Source organism: Danio rerio, chromosome 4 (genome assembly GCF_052040795.2).
Source record: "Danio rerio strain M-AB ecotype USA chromosome 4, GRCz13ab, whole genome shotgun sequence".
In the NCBI taxonomy this organism is placed as follows: domain Eukaryota; kingdom Metazoa; phylum Chordata; class Actinopteri; order Cypriniformes; family Danionidae; genus Danio; species Danio rerio.
In genome coordinates this window covers 41,430,742-41,457,453 of record NC_141024.2, presented here as the reverse complement: position 1 = coordinate 41,457,453, position 26,712 = coordinate 41,430,742, and the positions used below count along the sequence as shown (strand labels likewise).

Genomic DNA, 26,712 nt, shown 5'->3' with positions numbered 1-26,712 from the left:
AGTTAAGCTAACTAACCTAGTTAAGCCTTTAAATATCACTTTAAGCTGTATAGAAGTGTCTTGAAGAATATCTAGTCTAATATTATTTACTCAGTTATTAGAAATGAGTTATTAAAACTATTGTGATTAGAAATGTGTTAAAAATATATCCGTTAAACAGAAATTAAGGGATTATATATATATATATATATATATATATATATATATATATACACACATACATACATATATATATATATATATATATATATATATATATATATATACATACATACATACATATATATATATATATATATATATATATATATATATATATATATATATATATATATATATATATATATATATATATATATGACAAAAACTGTTTTGTGTCGTGCATTAGAGTTTGCTTAAAAAAACTGGTTATCTCCTGAGAAAGTATTGTTATTTTATATTATTGATGTGTTATTAGTTCAGAGGAGATTGCAAATTGTTGAATGCCATTTATAAAAAAAATTGTAAAAAAAGTTGACTACAGACTTGAATAAGATTTTATCAGACAATTATTTTAATTTGTATGATTTTATTTACTACTGTAAATATTGTTTGCTTGGTATTTATTTTGTGTTTGTGTACTCTTTTATTATTGTAACTCCCTGAAGAAAGTCTTTTGGATACTGAACACATGACTGGTATTATCATGACTGGTATTAAAATTATAGTCTTGGAAACATGCATTTTCTTTAACATTATTTAAGAAATTATAAGCATTATAACATGTGCTTACACAAGTTATTTGTGTTTTTACTATAGTAAACTATAGTCACCCTTAGTGTACATGTTTTGAAGTACTTGTAAATATTCCTATGGTCTTAATATACATGCTGCAATGGACTTTGTATTTAAAATCTTTATTGCACAGTAGTTCAGCCATGGTTATAGTACAACTTGTTGGTTTTGTTTTAAACGTGGTAAAACATGGTTATGTGTGATAAAAGTATGTTAGTCTATTTGTATGTTTGTGAAAATATTAATAAATCTTCAACTGTTATTGAGAGTGGTGTGTCGTGTTTATTATAAATAAGCAGCTGCTGCAGCTAGTGGTCCATAAGTATGAGCAAAACGCCTGAGAACAGCGCCTCCGCGGAGCGGACGGCATTTCCGGTTGCGTCGTCCTAACATCGGCCGGACAGCGTTTCCGATCATTTGCCGACGTCGCGGCGACATTTTGCCAATTAGCAAACGCTCCCTGAGCGACATCGCACCGATGGAATTTTGAAAATCGGCACGACGTCGGCCCAACGTATGTGTGCTGTCTGGGATGTTAGTGCTGGATTTGTGCTGGTTTGTGCCATAACAATTAACACTTTATCTATGTTTATTGATTAAATATTGCCTAATTAAAACATTTCGGGAGCCGCGACGTTACTCAGCGCCCCATATTTCCTCTAAAATGCACAAAACAGGTGACATTCTTTAGTGCTGGATTTGTGCTGGTTTATGCCATTAAAATAAACACTTTATCTGTTTGTATTGTTTAGATATTGCCTAATCAAAACACTTTGGGAGCCGCGACGTAACTCTATATTGCACAAAACAGGTGTAATTGTGCTGGTTTTGCCATTTATAAACACTTTATCTGTTTTCCTTGTTTGGATTTAACCAAAATATTTGGTTAGATTTGTGCTGGTTTGTGCCATGAAAATGAACAACAGATATTTATATTTGTGTACAAATATGTTACTTTCGTTTTTGCTCGTTTGTGCTGCAAAAATATTATTTGTAAAAAAATTATATCAGATCATTAAGAGGTCTCTCCACCCCAGTTGCTACATATTTACTAAAATAGTCTCATTTGTGTTATGACATATTAAAAAAATTGCCAATATATGACAGAAGATTGGGATATATGACAGAAGATTGTGATACAACATGAGGCATATTACATTCATAGGCCTACTTTCCACTGACTGAAAATCATCCACCCGCACAGTTGGCCTCAAACTAAAATATAATTCGTATATTTTTCTTGGAAAAAATATCTTTTTGAAACAACTTTCGTATATAGTTTGTCTCTTTAAAAGCCGCTTTTCCAATCGTTCGGACCCTTTTTTATGCTGAGCTGTTAGGCTCACATTCCGTGCTAAACCAGGTAAGACAGCAAATCAGTTTTATTTGGAGGGAAAATTACCTAAATTTAACGTGATGAATGAAAATGATTGGAGGGGAAATAAATTTATCAAAAATGTCATACATTAAGGAAAAATAAACAATGATAATAAAACAATAATAGTGCATTTGTATTATAGTGGCAGAAATATATTTTTTGAGAGGCCTTGGGCAAAGTAAGCGTGCACTTTCACTAATAAAAAATATAGCACTTAAATTATTTCATTTTTAACAATCAATAAATTACACAGAGGTTTTATATCAAAAGTTGATAAAAATATAAAATATACATTTTGTTGGTAAAATAACCATTTAAACAATGGCTGTTATTTATTTTAGTATTCAAACATTAAGTACCGATTTTTTCAAGTGAAATAAGAATGAAAATGAAACAACAGCATATCAGGATGTAAAGCTTATTCATATTAAAGCAATTCCTGGTTGAGATTTTAGAAAATATAGCTACCCAGTATATATTAAAGATCACAGAGAAATTACATGTCCCCAAAAATGTCCAGCTTATATTTAACTGAATTGTATAAATATTGAAAAGTGCTCATTTTATTTTTATTACATTTTTGTTTAATATTTGTTATTTTTTATAAGCAAAAACAATATCAACATTTAAGAATCTATATTTATGTCATTCATTCATTCATTCATTCATTCATTTATTCATCTTGTTTATTGGTGCATATATAGGCTATAATTTAAATTATACAACAGTACCTTGGACAGCTACAGTGCCACTAAAGCTTTCAAACAAAAGTCCAAAAAACTAAAGTTTTAAAGTTTAAATTAATTTTCTCCGGTGACGGCCGACAACACAACACGCCGTATAACCGTCCTTCAGGTGGTAGCCTATAGCCGGCATTAAATTACAAAACAAGCTGTCTGGGCCTTGAATTAAAAAAGTTTAGTTATTTCCTCATTGTTTAAAGAGTCTACAAGTTATTAAATATAAAATAAATATAATAATATTAATAATAATGACAATAATAAGAAGATAACTAAGGATAACTAAAATATAACTAAATATTACATGTTTATCTTTTATTAAACCAAATCAAAATGGTCAAAATAACATCCTCCAGCGCGTAATAAAAACGCACAGTGTTTACCAATTAAGTGAATGTAAATATTTTATATGATTGTTGTTATTGTTATTATTATTATTAATTGTAATTAATTAATCAATTATTTATTGTTATTTTATTGCCATTTCGACATTGTTCTTTTACTGTATGACAAACAACACAATCACGAAAACCAAAACTTATCTGTAGAAAACGCATAGCCTATGTGTTTGCGTGTGTTATAATCTATTTTTCCCCATAAAATAAATATTGACTAAATAAGTCCACTAAATCTGCTTTACTTATAAGTGGTAGGCCACCTACCACAACAGAAAAGTTTAGGCTGCTAGTTTAAATACGAAAGCAGCCTAATATGGACGACCAGATGATAAGAGTATTTAAAAGAAAATCGCAGCATGGTTAAACAGGTAAAAAAATGTATATTAATACATTTTTATAAAATTAATAAATAAAATTAATAAAAATATATATATATATATATATATATATATTTTTTTTTTTTTTTTTAATTTTTCCTCTATCGTTCCCAGATAGCACACGTACGTCGCGGAGACGTCTTTGAAAGATCGTAACATCTGCTAAACATCGCATTCGATCGAACGTTTTCATTTGTTAAGGAGCCGTCTTTTTGACCTCTATACGCCGTCTATACGACGAATCTTGGACTCCTGAAATTACCGAGGCAAGCTGACAACAGACGCGACCATAGCAGCTTGAACTAGAATGAGGAAATGTCGATGTGTCAAATTAGTTTACTGTCAGAGATGTCACGACGCATGGGGTTTAAGGCAATGTCACTGATAATGTATTTAGCATTCATGACGTTCAAATTTTAAGCTTGATTGTTTTTTTATGCCGGTTTTAGTACTGTCTAGTACTGCCAGTTTATTTTATGCACTGCTTCTTTAGTTAGAATAATGAAAACTGTATATGTTCACAGAATTAATAACTATTGAAACTTTTTTTAATAATTTAATTTATTTTCATAAGAAATAAAAATACAGTACAGCACACACATCCAAACACACGAACACATTTTGGACCCATCATGCACACAGCCTTATATCTTTTTTTTTAGAGTTTTGTTTTTGTTAGATTTCATGATCTATCAATAGGTTGAGTAAAGTATATGCAAAAAAAATAAATAAAGAACAGCAGTAATCTTACCTGCTTTTTATTGGCCGACAGTGTTATTTTGCTAAAAGCATATATATATATATATATACATACATATATATATATATATATATATATATATATATATATATATATAGTTGCCATTTCAAGTCCAATATACAAGCTTAATAATTTGAGTAACAATTCGGTTAAGGGTGATTAAAAAAAATTGCCATTTAAAGCTGACCCATGCCATGGATTTAAAAAAGTGATGTACTACACAGACAACCCTTTTTCATATTTTGCTCAAAATAATTAAACCTCAAGTGAATAAGCCAAAACCAACAATTGCTAAATTAATTAACAAACAAACCTTGATAATGAAAAGGAAAAAGCCTTTTAAGAAAATGCACTATACAAACTAAATTCAATTTATACTGCCTCACAAAATTCACTAACCTTTGGCAGTTTATACATTGTTGCAAATGAAAAGATTATTTTAAATGATCATTGTGATAGACAATAAAATACTATTATTTACAAGAGAGAAAAAAAGTCTTACAAAATTATCCACAACATTGGCCAGTGAACACATATAATATACGACCGTGCACAGATGTATTTGGTGTTTGTATTGTATGTACAGATGTGCTAAATAAATCAAATTGATAAACATGACTTAACACACTTTTTTTAAATGAAGTTAAGTAGAAAAGAACTTCCATTTAAGATCCACTTCAGATGTTGAGAATTTATTTTGCAGTACTGTTGTAAAAGCTGATAGCCATGATTGAAACATACACCAAGCTGCCATGAATGCATGCCCAAATTAATCTGCAGATAATTCAAAATCAAGCAGAACAGTTTGTACAAGTTGCTGACAAATTTTGACTTTCCCCATTTGTCATAACCAAATACAACATGTTATGCGATTGTGAGGTAAATAGTCACTCGAATTTGCATCAAAGGGATCATTGACACCAATTAAAATAATTATAATAATTTCAAGAAAGTTTTAATTCAAATCATCCCATTTACAAGCTGCTGTTGATGCAACTTTGACATTGTCATGCCTTAACTGCAATTTTGTCATGTCAATTGATATAAAAATTGTGTGGCAAGTATGTTGTCACCTTTGATATTACTTTATACAGCATCACAATAATTATGTGCAACAGTCACAACTGCTTGACATTAGTTACTTACTGAAATGGTGCTGAATGACTTGTTTATTTACAATACATAAAACAACATGGCATTTTATACAATTATATTTTAAAATGTATTATTAGAAATTAAAATAAACGGTTCCAGCCTAAAACAATTAACTATTCATGTGTTTTAGGCAACTATTTACAAGCGTTTTGGTGGTGGAAAAGCCATCACCCAATAATTGACCCATAATTTCCAAGGGATTGGGGTGAGATGGTGGCATTTAATCCCTCCTTGAGTGAATCCTTTTCAATTGGTCAATGGTCCTCATTGGAAGTTTGCAGACCCCCCAAAAGTCACTGGACCCTGATAAATAGAAAAATTATTATAGACGGACTGTAACAATATACATTCTGGTAATAAGAGTTTCTACACAAACTTACTGTATTGTTTACTAGTCATAAGCAAATATTCAATGCAGCCAAGTACTAAAACCACATTCAAAATCTGTAAGACTGACATCTGAGTTTTTTTTTTTTTTTTTTAATCTAAACAGGTTATGCAGCTTAATACAGTAAAGGGTCTGTATGAAAAACATTATTAAAACAAATTAATAAACCAAGGTGATTGCAGTAAAACTAATTATTATTATAATTATTATTATTTTTAATAAACAAATTTACAAAATGTACATGGCCTAAAGTGTAAACTGTGATATAAAAGTCTGTATTACAAAACTTATTTGGGCTGCATCATAGTTATGAGCAGAGCTTCTGTAGCAAGGCCATGTCTAGGGGGCCATTGTCTATAATTCACTTCTGCCGAGATCAGAGAACTTGAAAAACACAGTGAGATTCAGTATGGAAATCTCTCCATCCAAAATTCCTTAAACCTCAATGGACATAAGCTGAGATTTACAGCAGTTATCTGGGCAAATTATGTTGCAAAAAGCATAGAAAACAAAGGCTACAATTTTCATTTTGTCTCTTTTAAAGCATAGACGCAAAAAAATGGCACAACTAAAAAATGAGAAAAAGAAATGAAATACAAATAGTTTGTCACTGTACCCAAGTAGATTTGTTAGGTATCAGTACTTAATTATTTTGACAAATTTTTACTTTTACGCTTTACATTTTTACAAATATCTGTACTTTCTACTCATTACACATGTAAAACAGGTTTGTTACTTTTGTCTTGATGTGTTTTGTGACATGATTCATGTTACTTGTCATTACCCAATTTGAGCCCCTTGCTGATTCATCAATTTATCTTTTTGGTATAGCATACATGCGTGCCGTGCCTGCTTTCCTAACCTATGATCACGTACTGTATGTATGAAGTTTAGCATGAGAAATTCAAGGATGGCTAAGAAAGATGGAGACGGTGACAGAAATATGACTGAAGCCAATTACACCGGATCCATTTAGGTCAATCAGATCATAGGTAAATGAAGCACATTACCAGTTAAACCTGGCTTTTAAATGCTTGAGAAATTGTCTTTTTTCAGCTACTGTGTATGTACTGTACATGCTTTCTCTGATCTTTTAATCTAAAACTACAAAATAAATGTGCAATTTTCTGAACAAAAAATATAATTTATTTCCTTGATTTCTGATTAATTCCCACTTTCTAAATTTACACTCTTACAGTTTTAGCATTATACATATATACACTGTTGATTTTAAAAGTTTAAATATTTTAGAACATCGAAATTACTGTACGTGTATTTTTACGCATGCGATTATAATTCAAAGGATCAAGAATTTATCACATGGTAAAAAAGATAATTTAAAAAGTTTTAAAGGTTGTAATCGCACCTGTGCAGGATTGGGTATCATCTTAATTTTAGCGAAACGGGTTCTTATCAGTTCTGTATTCTGATTCCAATATTTTTTAGGGCATGGAAAAAAGGGAATACATAATTTTTTCATCTTTTATTCTAGCCACATTTATGCTACAGTAGAAACAGTAGGATGTAACTGTTAAAGGGAAACCTACACCATTGTATGCTGCTTTTTGCATTGAATAGATATAATAAATGTAAAATATCCACAGTACTCTGAAAAAACAAACACTTAAATCAAGGGAACTGCTAAAATCTGCTGCTGTTTGATTTTGTTGCCTAGAATTCTGTCTTCACTGTTTGTCCTTTGGGTCAAAATTGGGTTGGCTTCATTAAACTTCGAAAAATAAACCAGGAAATTTTTATTTAAGTCTTCAAATCTATTTAATCACAAAGAAACAACCATATCTTCATCACAAACTGAATGTTCATGTTTTCCCTCATCAGTGTGTAGCATTTCATCAGTGTTTACTCAGTGGTCAACACTCTTTTTTTGACTACAGTAAAGGGTGCATTTTTAATGCTAAAATGTACCTGAATAAGTGTGGAAGCTTTTTTAGCAAGACAGTATTCATAAATGTTGAAGCAGGATATTTGGTAACACTACACCATGAATCATTTATTAAACATGAGTTTAATGAATTTACTTTAAGCATGAACTCTACATTAATAACTGTTAGTATCAATTAATAAATAGTTACAAATGCTGTATTCTTGACTTAAGCCCCTTTCAGATTACACGATTTTCTTGACGTAGGGTGTCGCAGGGAATCTGAAACGACAAATGGGCGTCGTGACAAGATTCAATCGTTTTTTCTCGTGAAATGTGGCATAGTTCAACCGATACCATGTCTGCGACCCCTCACGACACCGTCGCAGCAAGTCTAGCATGTTTAATTTTCCCCCATCTTCACGACGAGTTCCGTCACGTGGATGACAACACTGCAAATTTGGAGCTCATAATTTCTTGGTTATATCAGTGGGTGCTGCTGTTAATGCGCTGGTCAGGTAATCAAAAAATAGGCTGCATGCATATTTACAGCTTACTTATGGGTGGGACACGGCTGGATAAGATCAATTATTGGTTGAACAAACTTCTAAAATATTAAGGTGTTTGTAGCGGAAAGTGTTTATAGCGTATATTAAGTGTATATAGTTTGGAAGCGCATGAACTCAAATGTTATTCATTATTCTTGTTTATTAATAACTGAACAAAGAATCATAAAAATTAAGTAAAAAAATATAGCAAACTAAATTAGTTTCAAAAATACATTTTTTCCAAGAAAAATATACAAATTACATTTTTGTTTGTATCTCCACTACTCTACTATACAGATGGATGATTTATTTTGCTCAGAGGAAAGGATTTAAGGATTGCTTTAGTGTAATTGTATCACAAATCTCACTTATATATTTGCAAATTTTTAAAAATGTAATTATTTTAAAGATTGTGTACGAGTATATGATTTTTCTTTGCTGATTATGTGGTTTCAATAATCAATCTCTCTCGCGGCAAGTTCAGGCGAGGGATTGTTTATTAATAAACCCATGGCAGGAAAATATACATTTATGGTTTAAAGAAAATAGCTTAATATTAAAAAGCATGTAGCATAGCCAAAAAAGAGAATCTTTGTGTGCATCATAAAAACTGGGAAAGCCTTGTATTGTCAAAATAATGTGCAAAAAAAAAAAAAAAAAAAAAAAAAAAAACTGACTCTGCGTAACATTACAGAACAGACTGCAACTTTAGTGATCCCTGGTTTAGGGTATTTGTTTTCTGCTGTTAAAATGTTGGCGTTATTTGACCCATAAGTCAATAGGAGGGTAAATGCAAAAAAAGAAGAAAAAAATAGTGAAATTTAAAGCAAAAGAAAAAAATGTTTCGGACTAAATTAAGTGTTAAATTTAAGAGTTTAAGAACATGACTGGCAGCTGATGGTTGTGAGTTTGTGCCAAGACAATGGAGCAACATTTTAAGTGCTATTGGGATTGCAGAGCTTTAGTATTTGGCTACTTTCCTGCTGAAAATAAGCATTATCAGGTAAAAATTTTTAAAAATGTAATGCAAGTTTTTTTTTTTGTATAAATGTATATATGATGTGCAATATATTTACAAGCATGAAACTAAAACAGGTTATTAGAATCTTTTAACTTGTGTACATGTTTGAGGCCATCCTTCTTTACTTTTTTTTTTTACTTTTTATACTTTACAAAAGTATAATCAATACTTCAAATTTTACCTGACATTTTTAACAGGAGAACTTGTACTTAAGTATGCATGTACTTTTGTTATCTCTGATATTTACTATGAACATACTATATGGAGACATATAAAATTTTTGGTTCAGAGTTCTTACATTTGATTCAACAACAAAAAAGCACAGTTTTTTAAATTTTTTACAGATATGTTTAGTCTTGATTTAGTCTATATTTATTTTAATTATTTCCAAATGTTACACACACACACACACACACACACACACACACACACACAATCTTTAATATAAGCCCAAAAAAATAAATTGATTATTTCATCCAACTCTGCAGCTCTAGTTCAAAAAATTTTCATACCCTTAACTGTCACATTTTAAGCCTTATATTGCACATTGAATATGACATTATGTAGCAAGTTATCACGTGATACTAAATCACACACACACACACAAAAAAGTACCTGATGTCTGTGAAAGAGACTGGTTTTCGAAGAGCGTCTGGATGAAGGGACCACAGCTCAACATCAGAACAGAATTCTGCATGAGACAGGTAAGGATATATTTTTATGTTAATATACGCTAATTCAAAAAATTAAAATCAACTCTCTAGTACATGACCGTTCATTAATTAATGTTTCCATGAATTAAATGTCGGAATTTAGTACTTTTTATGCATTCACAACATTACCAATGATAGGGGAAACATACTTAAGAAACTTAATCAAAAACACCTGAAAAAAATAATAATACAATCAACAAATAATATTTTTCCTGATATCGGAAATTTGCACCCCTAAAATTATTCAAATTATTTGGATATTAAAGATAAACAAATCACATAAAACAATAACCTTTTATATTACACACAAATAAATAATTAATACTGCTTTTGAAGAATGTCCACTTAACATTACGAGAAAAAAACCTGAACATTTATTTGGTAAATGTAATAGTTTTGTACTCACTGTAGCACGTTTCAAGGGTCATTGTAATAATGACATTCTAATATTATGTACAGTGAGTGATGACTTTTCACACTACCAAAAATGTGACAGAACAGCTGAAGAGTTAACAGTAGTAGAGAAATACGTAGAGTATGTGGTGTATGGCATGTAGTTTTTTTTATGGACAGATTATCCATTAGTGAAAAACTAGGCCATAATAATAGTAATAATAATAATAATAATGTTGAAAACAGGAATAATACAAAACAACAAAAACATTAGGGTTTCAGCGCTTCACACTTGAACCACTAATAATAATATTAATAATAGGATTAAATAAAAATACATATATTTAACAAACACATTTACGTTGTAGCGATGTCCGCACAACGTTGTATTTTTTTAAAGGCAACGTTGCCGCTTACGTGCTCGCTACATTGTCACAACGTAGAAATGTAAGACGTGAGAAGGCTGTAGCAACGTTGTCGTGCGACATTCAGCAACCGCGAGGCGGCGTTCTTACTACTTGTATTAATATTTTTTGTGGCAGTTTATCAATACTGCCTAGAATACAGGATAAACAGCAATTCTTTCCCAGTATTGCTTAATATGAAATATTGTTCATTTATTTTTCCTATTTAATTTAACAACTGCATGTGTAAACTTAAAATAACACACAAATGAATATAATCAAACTTTTTATTATATATTTCACAACATTTTATACATACAGTACACATCTAATTATAAGCAAACAGTATAAAGTTTAGATTATATAATATATATATATATATATATATATATATATATATATATATATATATATATATATATAATTAAACTAAAGGGTAAACAAACAAGAAAAGTAAACAAGAAATCATTAAAAATGTAAATATATATATATATATATATATATATATATATATATATATATATATATATATATATATATATATATATATATATATATATATAAATAAATAAATATAGAAAATTAAAATTCAGACACTGGGCAATTAAGCTCTGTACTGGAGAATACAGCAGACCGTGGAGCGCAGCTGAAGACCAGGCATAGTTGTTGGTATGGAGAAAGCAGTCAGAGGAAGAAACAAATTCAACAAATAATCCAGCTTCAGAGATCCACAGCAGACACAAGTCAAAATAGGCAGTGAACAAGAGAGGACAGATGGAAACGACTATGACTAGCAAGTTATTGAAGTTTCAGACATTTATTGTAATTTTATTACATATAAAATCTCCAGTGAGTAATTATGTAGCCTACTTTATTTTAATGCTTTAATAATATATCATATACCAAAATTACATACAATTAAATAAATTTAGAGATACAGGGAAAACAGGTTTGAGTTAACAGAAGTCAGAGTTAGTCTCCGAATACTTACTTAAATTATGAGAAGAGAAAGAGGTCCTGTAGTTGTGGCGTTGCTCGCTGTAAATTGAATGTTAAACTTAGTGTCATTTCAATAACAGCTGTACAAAATAATAAAGTAATTTTTCATAAGCATGATCTATTTTCCACATTATGAACATGCTGTTTTAGGTAACATAGCTACATTTATTATGATAGTAAAATAGAGTAGTATACTTCTTACCTCATTCAATTATTCTTTCCATAGATCAGGAATTACAGCAACACTGATCTGAGGTGAATTCAACAGCTGAAAAAATTCTGAAAGACAAGTTACATAAGTAATTTGAAAACAACAGTGAGTGGTTAAACAATAGAGTTTTATGCAACTTACACATACTTAAAACCCAGAAATTATCAATAGAGATTACCTCCATGTGAAATTAGCCTGTTGAGCAAAGAATAAAACATCAAAAGACCAATCAAAATAGAAATTTAGACTAGCAGACCTTTTTATTAATATCTATATTAATTAGGCATATGAACATCAACTTAAATACTTTAACTTATAGAAATAGCTCACCCAAAACTGACAATTCTGCCATTTAGCCTCATCCTTTATTTGTTCCAAACTTATTTAGCTTTTTTTCTGCTGAACAATAAAGAAGATGTATTAAATAAAGCTTGAAAACTGTAAATTTAATTAGCGTTTTCTTACTATGAAAGCAAATGCTTACAGTCTTTAGTGTTCACAGTGGCGCAAAAAGGGGGTATGCAGTATATGCAGTGCATAGGGGCGCCACACATGGGGGGGGCGCCATTGTGCCAAAACTATTTTTGAAATTATCCATATTAAAAGTTTCAAATAATGTATATATTTTTTGTTTAAAAAATGTATTTAGCATTTTATACGCGTATAATATTGTATTTTATTAAATTAAAAAATCATTTCACCCCTCACCCCATTTTTATACCACATGTTATTATGAATTTATTATGTATCATATTGATTCATCAGGCCTTTTGGTAACTTCTTAGCTCAAAACTATTTTAATTTTAGCTACAAACAAAGTTATAACATTTCAATTAAATAGAACATTTCACACTGTTTGTTTCTGTTTTTTTACACTAAACATTTGACAGTCTTTTTTATTTCACTTTTAGCAGTTTCAGTCAATTGTTCTTGCAAAGACAGACCTTCTGCCTCAGTCTGAATGTGAGAAGTAATTGCAATGTTCTTTTGCCCTTTAGGACTCCCATGGCTTTCATTTTGTTTTGACAAATGTACTACAAAAAGTCCAAAAGCAAGGCTAGTCAAGGTGCTATAATCATTTAGTAAGTGAAAATTAAATTAAGAAGAAATTTGGGGTGTTATGAGATGCATTTCTTTGTGACTTAACATGCTTAATGTAATTATACCTTTTACTATACTTCAAACTATTTCAGTTGTGTTCAGAACTGCGAAACTGTTTTTTTTAAAGCATATTGATATCTTTATGAAAAAATATCTTTAATTTATTGATGGAAATATTTTCCACATTTTATCACTTGCCTGTTATAAAATGTAGTTGGATTGAAAGGGGGCGCGCAAAAGTTGAAGCCGCATACCCATCAGTAAATGTGCAGTTGCGCCCCTGAGTGTTCAATAGAATAAAGAAACTTAAAGGTTTGGAATCACTTATTATTTACAGGGCAAATAATTCGTGAGTACATATCATTTTTGAGTGAACTGTCCCTTTAACGGGACGCAAACTGCACAGAGGTGTTTTGTGTGTTTTGTAAAAAGTGGGTCGGCTCGTGTGATGAAGTATCATACTGACTGATCACTATGGATATGGAAAAAACTGAACTTCAAAAACATTATTTTCCATTTGACTAAAGACTAGGCGTAGGTAAATAATCAGGAAATGTTTTATCGAGAGATTTAACATAATGATTTTAATGTTGTCGCCGTCCGTGAACGGAATGCTGAAATGTTACTCGCTCGTAATAACTTCATTACGGCTTTTGTGTGTGTGTAATGTTGGAACAGATTGTTGTCGAAATCGTAGGTTTGTTTGAATATTCACGATTTACGTATCTTATTTAGCAAGAAGAAATAAAACAATACTTACGTCTCCTCGGTCGTTGATGAATGACGGCTTGTTGAAATTTAAACTGATTCAGCTGTGACCAGTAAATGTTGTACAGTGGTTGTCCACGCCACCTAAGCACAACCTAAAGTATGCGGCCCTCGTGATGTTTAAATGGCAACCTTATGACATCGTTGTGACAACGTTTAGCAACAACGTAGAATCCTCAACCTTTTTGCAAGGTTGGTACAACGTTGTAGGAAGGTCGCTACGTTGAGGCAACGTTGTGTGTTTGTTGGGTCAGCGCTTCACACTTGAACCACTAATAATAATATTAATAATAGGATTAAATAAAAATACATATATTTAACAAATTAATTAATTTCTAACAATTTAGACATTTATATTATACAGGACATTTCTGTTACCCTGCTCAAGTCTGGGTGAGGGTGACACGTAGTGAGGCGATTACGTCACATCACCAACGGCAGTTAGCAAACAGATGACAGAGAGCATCCTCAACGTTTATTTATTTATTTATTTTTTACAATAGTTGGCTTTTTAGCTTAAGAATATTCTGTAAATACATTAATTTGTACATACAATCCTGTTCGATCTTGTTCATTCGTGGTTATTCGTTTGTTTACATATTTACGTTTTTTCCATTGTTTATTCGGTTAAGCTTAAGGTTCATTTGTCGGTTGTTGGCAAGTATTAGTTTTATTAACGTTAAATGTCAGCCTTCCGACACAAGATTACTTGTGTGCCATCCATTCAAGGATTTTTTTGTACCGTAAAACCATGATTATTAGCGCATTTATTAAAAAGTACTTAACGTTACCTGAAAAGCTTAAAATGCGTATCTATTAAAAAAAAACAGAAAAACTATGATTACGATGGCATAACTACATCAACCGTTTTTATTAAATATGTATTTACTTGTTTATCTATAGTAAACCATGGTAAATAATCGAAATGACGTGGCCCAACTGCAGGCCGGAGCGGGAAAATACTGATTTGTTTGGTCCAACAGCGATGAGAAAAGTAACGCGTGAACGCTGTTGAATGCTTAAGGACGAAACTACGGTCTTTATTAACATGCCATGATTACAGACTCGCTCGAAGGAGTAGGGTCCTGCAAAGTTTGCACAACTTTCAAAAGCAAGCTTATAAAATGTTAGTTTTGACAAGTCATTTCAACATATTAAAATATTTTTGTTAGTGGAAAAACTAGTGATCAGCGCCAAATACAGATGAAAACGGCTTATAATATAAGCGTGATCAGCATTTACCATTTTCCCATTCAACAATTTTTACGAACACTGCGTTTACCTATAAAATATATAATTTTCTCCGCAATACCGCATTCCCTGCTTTAACATTACCTCACGTTAGGACCGCACACATTTACTATGTAGGATAAATATGCCATGAAACAAAAAGTAAATTGCTTTACCTGTAAAAAGCCGTGGCGTGAAGCTCGTGGAAGTGGTTAATCTTCTTCTTAACATTGGCGTTTGGCATACAGATTTATAGAAAGGCGTATTACTGCCACCTGTTGATAAGGATATGCTTTAAAGTCATGATCATAAACTACTCTCGAGCCATTTAAGTTCTATTATATAAAACAGTGTCAACGATTTAAATATCAAATTAAATCCAAATTAAATTAAATATATTATCCTGTAGCCATTCGCCTAAAACATTAAACAAATAAATCTCCTGGGAACTTTCCTCAAGTTCAGTGAACAGTAACAAATCTTTGAATATAGAACAATCTTCCTGTTTTAAAAGAAAAGAAAAAAAACTCATTCCATGACTTATATTAAGAATAACATTAGTAACAATTGTTAGGAGATTTTTTTTAACTGCATAGTTTAGAATACATAACCCTCCCTAGACCTCTGGTTTCAAACCCCACAACTCAACCCATATCTTAGTAAAAAATAATAAAAATAAATAAATAAATAAATAGGTTGATCTTAACTTCCTTCAAATTTTGTTATGATAACAATTTGTCTCCTGCAGTAAAGGGTTCACCAAGAAATGAAAATTAACTCAGTATTTACTCTCCCTCAAGTTTCAAGTTTACATCTTTTTGTTGGACACAGAAAAAGTTATTTTGAAAAAAGCTGAAAACCTGTAACCATAGATTTCTATGGCAGGAAAACAAATACAAACGAAGGCAATGGTTACAATTTTCCAGCTTTCTTCAAACTATCGTTTTTTGTAATCAACCTAAGAAATAACATCATACAGGTTAAAAAAAGTGAATGGTGAGTAAATGGTAATAAAATTGTAATTTCTAGCATAACTGTAACTTTAAATTCTGGGCAAGATAAAAAACAAAAAAAAACTTTTAATTTTAAAGAATAGCAGAATATAGGCATTCTTAAGGAGTTTAGTTCTTATTTAAACAAATTTTACTCCATAAAAGTGATTACACATTTATTTAGCTTTGTTATATTATTTCTAGGCATTATAAGAACGACGAAACTGACCTTACCAATTTATCTCTTTTCTAATTACAGAGTTTTCCTGACAACTACATCAAAAGCTCACACACTCAATAATAAGGTATGTGTAATTTGTCTTTAAGAAAGTAGTTCCAAATTCCAATCTTGGGGATCCATAACATTGCATATTCTGGTTGTCTATCATCTATTAATCTCCATTTAATTTAACAAGCTTAAATTTTATAATGAGTTCAATTACATGTAAAAGCTATATCCAGAGTATGTGATGTAAGGATCTACAAATACTGCATTTGAAAAGCACTGTATGTAGTTGGCTTTGCACGTTAGGGCAATGCATTTTTTTGTGTGTTAATATCTCAGAGCCATGGATTGCAAAAAACAGTCTTACTGGACACTGCGAAGAAAAGCCAAAGCCAAGGTGGACAAACAGCTTCAATCAATGGATATGTTATCAGCATCACCGTTGAGGGATGAGTATGATGGCACAGATACAAGCAGCACTGTTGAAGATGATACTGACTTCATGGACTGTTTGTCTTATGTCGATGCACCTGAATGCAGCAACACCATGGCAAGTGCATCATTCATTAGTCTATCTGACTCAGAGTCGGACTCTGATGCAGATACTGAATTGCATTCAAGTTCTCTTAACGACGACTTGGCAAGTTGGGCAACAGAAAACAAAATAACACACGTGGCACTAAATTCCTTACTCAGCATCCTTCGAAATCATAATCTGAGTCTTCCTAAAGATGCAAGGACGTTATTAGGAACAGTGCGTTCAAAAAAACAAATGCAAAATAAAGCTGGTGGCCAGTACTACCATTTTGGTTTACTGGAATCCATTTCAGGGGTCCTCTATGACAACAAGGACATTTTGAGGAACACAACAGATTTGAAGCTCCAGGTGAGCATTGATGGTCTTCCTTTATACAAAAGTTCATCAACTCAATTCTGGCCCATTCTTGGCAAAGTACAAAACTTGGTGCAGGAGGAGCCTGTAACAATAGGGTTATTTTGTGGTGACAGCAAACCAAGCTCCCTGGACGAATACCTCAAAGACTTTATCTCTGAAATCAAAGAGTTAGGAAATGGATTTGAATTTGAAGGACTGAAGTTAACAGTCAAGCTTTCCTCTATGATCTGTGATGCACCTGCACGTGCATTTCTGAAAAAAGTGAAAGGCCATGCAGGTTACCATGGATGTGAAAAGTGCATACAGGATGGTGTGTACCTGGAGAACAGGATGACATTTCCTAGAACTGACATGCCTCTAAGAAATGATGAGAGCTTTAGAAATAAGACTGACATAGACCACCACCATGGCACCTCACCTCTGGAGGAAACCTCCCTGGACATGATTTCTGGATTCCCCCTTGACTACATGCACCTTGTGTGCCTTGGTGTCATGAGGCGGCTTCTACACCTTTGGCTTCGACTGGGCCCTCTAACTTGCAGGCTGTCAGGATTTCAAGCATCTGTGCTGTCAGAACGGTTAGTCAGTGCCCAGAAGAACGTGCCTGTAGAATTTGCACGCAAACCAAGAGCAGTCAGAGAAATAGATCGATGGAAGGCAACTGAGTTTAGGCAATTCTTACTGTACACAGGCCCTGTGATGCTAAAAGACCTGCTCACCACTGAAGCATACAAAAACTTCCTGCTGCTTTTTGTGGGAATCTTCATCCTTTGCAATGACAGCCTAATTGGTGATCACATTGACTATGCCAATGATATTCTCCGACTGTTTGTGACACACTTTGGACAGCTATACGGTCCAAAATTTCTGTCTTATAACGTCCACTGTCTTGTCCATCTGGCAGAAGATGCAAAACACCATGATGTCCTTGACAATTTCAGTGCGTTCATTTACGAGAATCACCTTAACAAGCTGAAGAAACTTCTACGAAAACCTTCATGTCCGTTAAGTCAAGTCGTGAGAAGGTTCTCAGAACTGCACACCTGTAACAAAAAAAGAGACAAAAACAAGGCACCAGTGCTCAGAAAACCGCATGCTGCTGGCCCTCTACCGGAGTCATTTGTTGGAGCTTCACAGTTCAAAGAACTACAAACAGAGTCATACACTCTGAAATTGGACCAGGCAAACCGTTTTGTCTACATTAATGGAAAGGTTTCAAAGCTAGAAAACATATTTTCAGAAAATGATGACATTTACGTGACCTACACTACCTTCAGCAAACATGAACTCTTTTTTGACTATCCCCTTCCATCCTCCGCACTTGGCATCTACCAAGTTGATGTCATCTCAGGACCAGTCCAGCTCTGCAAAATTGAGAACATTGAGGCAAAAGCTTTCCTAGTCCCTTGCGGCAGTTATTTTGTTTCAGTTCCACTTTTACACACAAAATAATTCCCTATACCAATTTTTTTTTTACCTTTTTTATTTTAATATATACTGTATAGTGCAGTGTGTATAATCATCATGCAAGATGATATTTATTCAAGAGCATTTTGTAAATTCCAAACTTCACTCACAACTATAACCAATATATATTTTTATACGAAGGCAAGAAGTGAAAAACGCTTTATTTAAATGTGTACTATTATTTAGCAAGTTATTAAAATTGACAATTATTAAAAAGGATGCAATGCTAATCAAATGCTAAAAAATGCTACATAAAATGATAAGTCCGAAAACAATGGTTCAAAAATGTTTATATAGTCATTACTTTTTCATTACAATTTTGAATTTCTTTACACAAGTTCTTGCATTAGGTAACTCTTTATTTTGATGGTCCATTTAAGTATTAGTAGACTGTCTGCTCAGTATCTGTTGATACTGCTCCTTCAACAGACATTTAACTGGCTATAAGAAACTTTGCAAGTACATGTCAACTTACACTAACCCTAACCCCAACTTAACAGTCTGCTTATAATCTTCTGAAAATTAGTTGACATGTAGAGAACTTAAATTCAACTAACTGACTAATGAAATACAGTGTGACTTACATTGTACTTTTTTCACTTCCAGTCTTGACGGACAACTATATAACAATTATAAATGATTAATACAAAAATACTAGTGGTTAAGATTGATGTTTGGAATTGGTAAAATGTGCTTAAAAATACAATCTAAATATTAACTTGCATAATAATTTTGCACAAAATGTAGTTTGTGTATTTGCACAAAAACAACTCAAATTTAATTATTCAACGTTATGGGGGCCTAGGTTCTTGCAGTTTTAAAAAAACAAAAATGTACCTCTTGGTGGAGCTCCTTCATGAAGAAAGTACCGGATCTGTAGCAAAGTTTTAGTACTCAGAGGGTCACTCATGGTAGCCTCTATACAAAAAGATAGACAGGATATTGAAGAGTGTCCGGTTGATGGAGGCACCACAACCAGAAAAAGGTTGGACCAAGCATCAGGCCAGAATTCCACATGAGTTGGGTAAGCAGGATGAGACACATTGTAAATAAACATTACACAAAGATTAAAATCAGTAATTCGTGATGTTCCATAGACTAATACTTTCATGAATTTAGTTACATACTTTGTTTCTTTCAGCATCTTTTGACAAGATTTCCCAAAAATGGATACAATCTTGGTACACTTCCAATATCTCTGAATCTGAAATATCTGCAAAAAAAAAATCCCAAGTAAGTTGCCAAAGTACACGTTGCTTTTAAATGTAAATTCAAAAGCAAAAGAACAGCAACATTTAGTATTTTTAAGTAACAAAGATAAATATATTTAATTATAATCTTGAATTCAGCATTAGTTTTCACATCACAATCCCATTTTAAAATCAGGTATATTTAGTTTCAAATGTATCAAATGTACAATCATAACTTGAAGATTACATTCTAAGGAATAGCCACAAATAACTTTAATTTGCTAATTAGAAGCAACAACACCTAAGCTTTAAAAATCTGTGTAGTAAAAAGTAATATGTTTATGTGAGATATAACATCTATAAATCAGTTTTAACAGCATTTGTTCATGACCACCAACAGATTGCGGAAAAGCAACAGCAGGCCTGTTTTGAGACCTTCTCCACGTGTCAAGGTAACTGGCTCTTCATGAATACTACAAACTGTAATAGCTGTAATCTCACAGCATTCATAACAACTCAAAAGACCAGGACAGGCTGGTTCAAGTTTTTGATGGCTGAATAGGCATCACAGACCTACAGTTACTACACTGTTATAAGTAAAAACTGAACTGAACTTAAACACTAAAACTGAACTACCCTGATCCAGCTACTATGACCACTTATGTGAAGCTGCTTTGACACAATCTACATTGTAAAAGCGCTATACAAATAAAGCTGAATTGAATTTAATTAAATGTAATATTCTGATCATATTTTTTACATTTAACCTATTCCAATCTTAGCTAACAATAAATATAAATACATTCCTTTTCTTAAAGCATCTTATACAGGAATTTTTAATGATGCTGAAAAAAAAACTTTGAGATTCAGATTTTATTACAATACATGTTTACTAGATAGATTATACTTGTGTTCAGCTTAAATTGCAATTCAAAGGCTTAACTAAGTTAATTAGGCAATTAGGGTAATTAGGTAAGTCATTGAATAACAGTGGTATGTTTTGTAGACAATTGAAAAAAAAAAAAAGCTTACCGCTTATTGCTAATATGATTGACCTTAAACGTGTTTAAAAAAAAATCAAAGTAATATATATATATATATATATATATATATATATATATATATATATATATATATATATATATATATATATATATATATATATATATATATATATTTATATATTAGCCCAAAAAAAACTAATGACTTTTATCAGAAGAAAAAATATTATATGAAATACTGTGAAAAAATCCTTGTTCTGTTAAACATCATTTAGCAAATATTTAGCAATTAGCAATTATTTAGCATTTAGCAATTATTAGCCCCCCTTTGAATTTTTGTTCAATTGTAACAGATTCAGGAAATTTTCACAGTACGTCTTTAAATGTCACTTTAAGCTATATAGAAGTGTCTTGATATCCCGTCAAATATTATGGACTGTCATCATGGCAAAGATAAAATAACTCAGTAAACAGAGATGAGTTATTAAAACTATTATGTTTAGAAATGTGTGGAAAAAAATCTCTCCATTAAATAGAAACTGGGGAGACAAATAAACGGAGGCAAAAAATTCAGGGGGGCTTATAATTCTGACTTCAACTGTATATACACATACAGGGCTTGACATTAACAAACAAACAGGGCTTTTGGTGATGAAAAGTTAATGTCAAGCCCTGTATTTATATGTATGTATATATACAGTTGAAGTCAGAATTATTAGCCCCTGAATTATTCGCCCCCCTGTTTATTTTTTTTCCCAATTACTATTTAACAGAGATATTTTTTCAACACATTTCTAAACATAATAATTTTAATAACTCATCTCTAATAACTGATTTATTTTATTTTTGCCATGATGACGGTAAATAATATTTGACTAGATATATTTCAAGACACTTCTATACAGCTTAAAGTGACATTTAAAGGCTTAACTAGGTTAATTAGGTTAACTAGGCAGGTTGGGGTAATTAGTCAAGTTATTGTATAACAATGGTTTGTTCTGTAGACATTCAAGAAAAAAATTAGCTTAAAGGGCTATTAATTTTGTCCTTAAAATGGTGTTTAAAAAATAACTGCTTTTATTGTAGCCAAAATAAAACAAATTATACTTTTTCCAAAAGAAAAAAGAAAAAAAATTCAGGGGGGGGGGGGGGGCTAATAATTCTGACTTCAACTGTATATGTATATACACACACGTGTATGTATGTATGTATGTATGTATGTATGTATGTGTGTATGTATGTATATATATATATATATATATATATATATATATATATATATATATATACATACATACATACATATATATATATATATATATATATATATATATACATACATACATACATACATACATATATATATATACATATACATATATATATATATATATATATATATATATATATATATATATATGTACATATATATATATAAAGAGTTCAGATGCAAAAATCTCGTGTCGTCTGAATTTTTGTTCTAAAATTTACATTTTTCTCAGGACCCTATGTTTGTGTTAATTTATTTCACTTTAAAGTCTATGAAAATAACATATTATTTGCCCTAAAAGTGGATTTACTGAACATACACACAGAAGCTAGAGAAAAATGTCCACTTTAGGTGAAAATATAGAAATATATATAGGGTCCCAAAATCCAGGTGTGAAAAACTTGTTGCATCTTTCCCAAAAAGACTCATGACTGTATTACATCAAAAGAGTGCTTCTACTAAATACTGAGCAAATGGTCTGAATACTTAGGACCATGTGATATTTCAGTTTTTAATTTTTAATAAATCTGCAAAAATATAAAAAATTAAAATCTGTTTTGCTGTCAATATGAGGGGCTGTGTGTACATTGATTAAAAATATATATTTATATTATATTTAAATTATATAAATATATTTTTATGGTCCCAAAAAAAAGAAACAGATTTAACCCACAATTAAAAACAAAAAATATATATTATATGGCTAGGAGAAAATGCAACACTAGTTCTTTTTTTAATTGAGGTGAGAAACGCTCATAGGAAGATTGAAGTCACAAAAAATGGCTGAGAAGAAAATATTATTCTGAAATAAGATTGCAATAATTAAGGTGAATAGTTAGGTTTAAATCATTATGAAACCCAGCTCGCCAGTGCCAACACAAATACAATGTGTCAGCTTCTGTGTCAAAACGACAAAATTTGACTTAATGTATCAATTGCACCCACGTAAAAATAATCACAAGCAGGAGTGTTGCAAAATACACTGAGACATTTATAGGCATAGGTTAGGAGCTAAAAGGACATGCACCATGCCATTTGTATCGGTTTAAAGAAGTTTTTAGTGTTTATTTTAAGTTAAGTTTCCATCCATCTTGAAAAATTCCTCTGATTGATCATTAGAACAGTTAGGTTTAAAAGCATCAGGAACCCTAGAGTCACCAGCAAGTACAATGTGTCAGCTTGTGTCAAAGAATGATACGATGAATGACACAATTGGATACAATGTGTCTAAGTGTACCCACTGAAAAATAACCACAAGCTGAAATAGACCGAGACCATTGTAGGTATAGGTTGAGAACTGATCTAGAAGGACCAGCACCACTTCCTCTTGTAACTCTTAAAATATATTATGTTCCAGAATCTGGCAGTAAGTTATCAGAGTTCATTTAAGTCCATCTCTCATATTCTTACATTTTAATCTATTTATTGTTAGTACCAGCAAAAGCCATGACTCCCTGTCAATAGAATAAATATATGACCAGATATTGACTTGCATAATAATTATGCACAAACTGTATGTTCCATGATGTGCTTATTCTGTCCAAAATTGCATGCCTCTTTAAAGACTGAATCTTCATTGAACCAGGTATTTGAAATTGAAAATGTCGTCTAACTTTTCATAATTCCAAAGAAAATAATTGCAGTTCTATCTCCAGAAGTACCTGTGAGGTTCTGCCAGGAAGTGGAGCCACAGGACACTTGGGATAAACCTCAACCTGAAAAATCAAGGTAAAAAAATGAAATGTATAATAATAAATCAATCAGTATTTTAAATAAGAAATCAGAAGGACAATTGGTGCACATACTCACACTACTTCAACATTTTCTGTACAACCCAACAGAGGACACGTTTTCTATGCTCAGGCATTTCAAACGAGACAGAGCACCACATAAGTTGTTTGTCTCACTTCAGGTAAATACTTCAGCATTTCATTTGGCTGTATTGTTAAAGAAATGTCCAGACTGTAAAACTAAAGCTGTATGTTAGACCAGACTGTAAAACTAAAGCTAAATAACAAACAAGAGAATACAATTTAGTTATAACAGTAGAAAAAGTACCATCTTAATGTCAAGAAAGATCATGCCCATATTGGAATCTGTTGCATTTAGATATATGCAAATTAAATATATGTCATACATGTTCCTATTTGGATTTTACAAAAAAAAAAAAAATATATATATATATATATATATATATATATATATATATATATATATATATATATATATATATATATATATATATATATATATATATATATATATATATATGCAATATACAATTTGAAATATTGCAAATATGGCTGGGCTGCTTCTTATATTTAGTTTCAACTATTGAAATTAAAAATAGTTACAGATATGTTTACACACACACACGTGTGTATACACACATATATATATATATAAAAATTGCTAAGCATATACCGCGTAAACCCCTTTTGAATATGAATAATGTTATCTATTTTTCAGTGAATAGAGTATATATTTTGGTTAAATAAACAAATGTTTATAGAGTTAAAGAGTTTTATTAAACAATTATATCCATTAAAGTAAGAGTTTGGTCACCTAAATACTTATATATGCTTGATTAAAACATTACAATTAACAAAAATAAAAAAATTATTAAATTATACAGAGAAAATCCTAAACACATTTATTGCAATTATATATATATATATATATATATATATATATATATATATATATATATATATATATATATATATATTTTTTTTTTTTTTTTTTTTGTATATATACATATTTTTATATATTTTGTATATATTGTATATATACATACATACAAAAAAATACAACTTACCAACTTGACCTTTCTCAACACCAGCTTTTCCAGTGAGCATGTCTGATGGAAATGAGCAAGAGGATGCTTTGGGGACCACACATTGAGCTATTGGGGTACAACAACCTTCATTAGAGCAAACACAGCAAATTAGTGTGTAATTAATAACATGGTAATGTTACATTTTCAGTACAATCCCTTAGAAGTCACAACCTCTGAACTGAAAACCTCAAGTACCCACCAGGCTAGAGCAAAGAGTAAGTCATTTGTATTTTTTAATAGACAGTTACTTCTCATGAATAATTATTATTATGTTTTATACATGTGAAGCTGTGAATTACTCCACTTACACCAATGTTAACAATTAACATGTTAAAACTAATCTTTGCATTTAAAATCAAATTGTGACTAATAATTATGACAGTCTTATAATTCTAACATTTTTAAAAAACTTTAATGTGAATATACTGTAGATTAACATTAGATAATGTTGAGGTAACCATAAACTGAAGTATTAAAAAAATTTGCTTGCAGGGACCTACCTACTGTGTTGAGCTGTGCAGAGGGCAATATTGGAGAAGCTTAATGAGCTGGACATGAAGATTAACCATCTAACTTCAGTGGTCCAGTCTCTTGCTTCGGCCAAGTGTTCAAATGGTGGTGGACATTGAGGATTACATCTTTCCTATTGAAACAATGGAAGACCTTGAACAACTGGAAAAGGCAATTAGCCGAAAATCCAATGATGGAAAAGATGGTACGAATATTTAGGATTTTACAGCTGTTGTGAAGTAAATCATGTCTATTACATGGCCGGTTTCACAGACAACACTTAATTTGCACTAACATACCTTACAAAATCTCATTGCCATCGTTCTGTTATAAGATGCACTCCAGTATTGTTTTCTTGAATTTTTTCACATGCATTTTTATAAAAGCAGTTTTAAAATCTTACATTAAGAATTAGGCTCATCCCTGTCTGTAAAACTGGGCCATAATGCACTGACTGTAAAGATTTAATATCATCTTTTATTTTTAAGATAAAGAGGTTATCCATCAGAGGAGGACAAACTCTAAAAATTTAGAGTTATGGCGTATTTGCTCCAAAGTGTTCGTTCCAGTAGCCAAACAGCTCAACTGGTGTGGAGGAGAAAAAAAGAGGACTAAAAAACACAAATATTGGGACACTTGTGATAGGTACGTCAAATGTCTTACAATTAACAGTTTAGGCAATCATTTTAAAGATGGAACTGTCATTACATCTTTATAAGCTTATATGAGCTAGCACATGCTGTTCAAATATTGTAAAATTATGTTTAATACACAAGAGTGTTTTAGAACTGTTGATTCTTGTATAGGGCTGGGCGATTAAACATTACATCAAAACTTTGATTAATTTAACACTTCACTTCCTTTCCAAATATTGAATCATTGTTATTTTCAAAGTATTATCTTTTGTACTTAATCAAATTGCATTTATTTATTTCAATTCATTTAATTTTTACATATCAGTTTTTGTTTTACTTTCAGTTTAAAAACTTGTATATCTTGGAAATTAGGAAATAATAATAAAGCGTAAAAAGTACATCATAATGTGAAAAAATGTGTGCGCTTCACTTTACGAAAAGAGAGCT

At 31.2% G+C, this 26,712-nt stretch overlaps 1 protein-coding gene and 3 long non-coding RNA genes across 9 annotated transcripts in view; 1 reads left to right on the top strand and 3 right to left on the bottom strand.

Annotated features, from left to right (window-relative positions):
- The window catches only part of LOC110439537 (uncharacterized), a 57,768-nt gene that overhangs the window by 13,037 nt on the left and 18,019 nt on the right, over positions 1–26,712 (bottom strand). The gene's annotated exons all lie outside the window — the stretch shown is intronic.
- Positions 5,104–16,957, bottom strand: LOC148680777 (uncharacterized). 4 transcript variants are annotated; one of them, XR_015942835.1, is made up of 8 exons: positions 16,826–16,957; positions 15,417–15,515; positions 12,472–12,540; positions 12,289–12,336; positions 12,133–12,209; positions 11,923–11,969; positions 10,037–10,112; positions 5,104–5,885 (listed from the first exon to the last, which is right to left on the bottom strand). It is a non-coding gene; the product is annotated as an uncharacterized LOC148680777 (long non-coding RNA). The 4 variants fall into 4 exon arrangements; XR_015942833.1 differs by having other exon boundaries at positions 12,320–12,336; XR_015942834.1 differs by having other exon boundaries at positions 12,472–12,537.
- LOC148680776 (uncharacterized) lies at positions 14,443–20,037 on the top strand. 2 transcript variants are annotated; one of them, XM_088650281.1, is made up of 4 exons: positions 14,443–14,667; positions 16,492–16,537; positions 16,798–19,844; positions 19,962–20,037. In XM_088650281.1, the coding sequence occupies exon 3, from the start codon at positions 16,802–16,804 to the stop codon at positions 18,803–18,805; it is 2,004 nt and encodes a 667-aa protein (XP_088506407.1). In that variant the 5' UTR covers positions 14,443–14,667; positions 16,492–16,537; positions 16,798–16,801; the 3' UTR covers positions 18,806–19,844; positions 19,962–20,037. The 2 variants fall into 2 exon arrangements, with proteins under 2 accessions (XP_088506407.1, XP_088506406.1); XM_088650280.1 differs by lacking the exon at positions 14,443–14,667 and having other exon boundaries at positions 16,440–16,537.
- LOC148680775 (uncharacterized) lies at positions 18,281–25,756 on the bottom strand. Of its 2 annotated transcripts, none has more exons than XR_015942864.1 (8): positions 25,621–25,756; positions 25,100–25,186; positions 24,091–24,218; positions 23,943–23,996; positions 19,948–20,024; positions 19,658–19,738; positions 18,625–18,717; positions 18,281–18,396 (listed from the first exon to the last, which is right to left on the bottom strand). It is a non-coding gene; the product is annotated as an uncharacterized LOC148680775 (long non-coding RNA). The 2 variants fall into 2 exon arrangements; XR_015942863.1 differs by having other exon boundaries at positions 25,100–25,204; positions 25,621–25,741.

What these genes read in the sequence shown, in the direction of transcription:
- LOC148680776 (XM_088650281.1), top strand. Translation starts at nt 16,802, where the DNA reads ATGGATTGCAAAAAACAGTCTTACTGGACACTGCGAAGAAAAGCCAAA.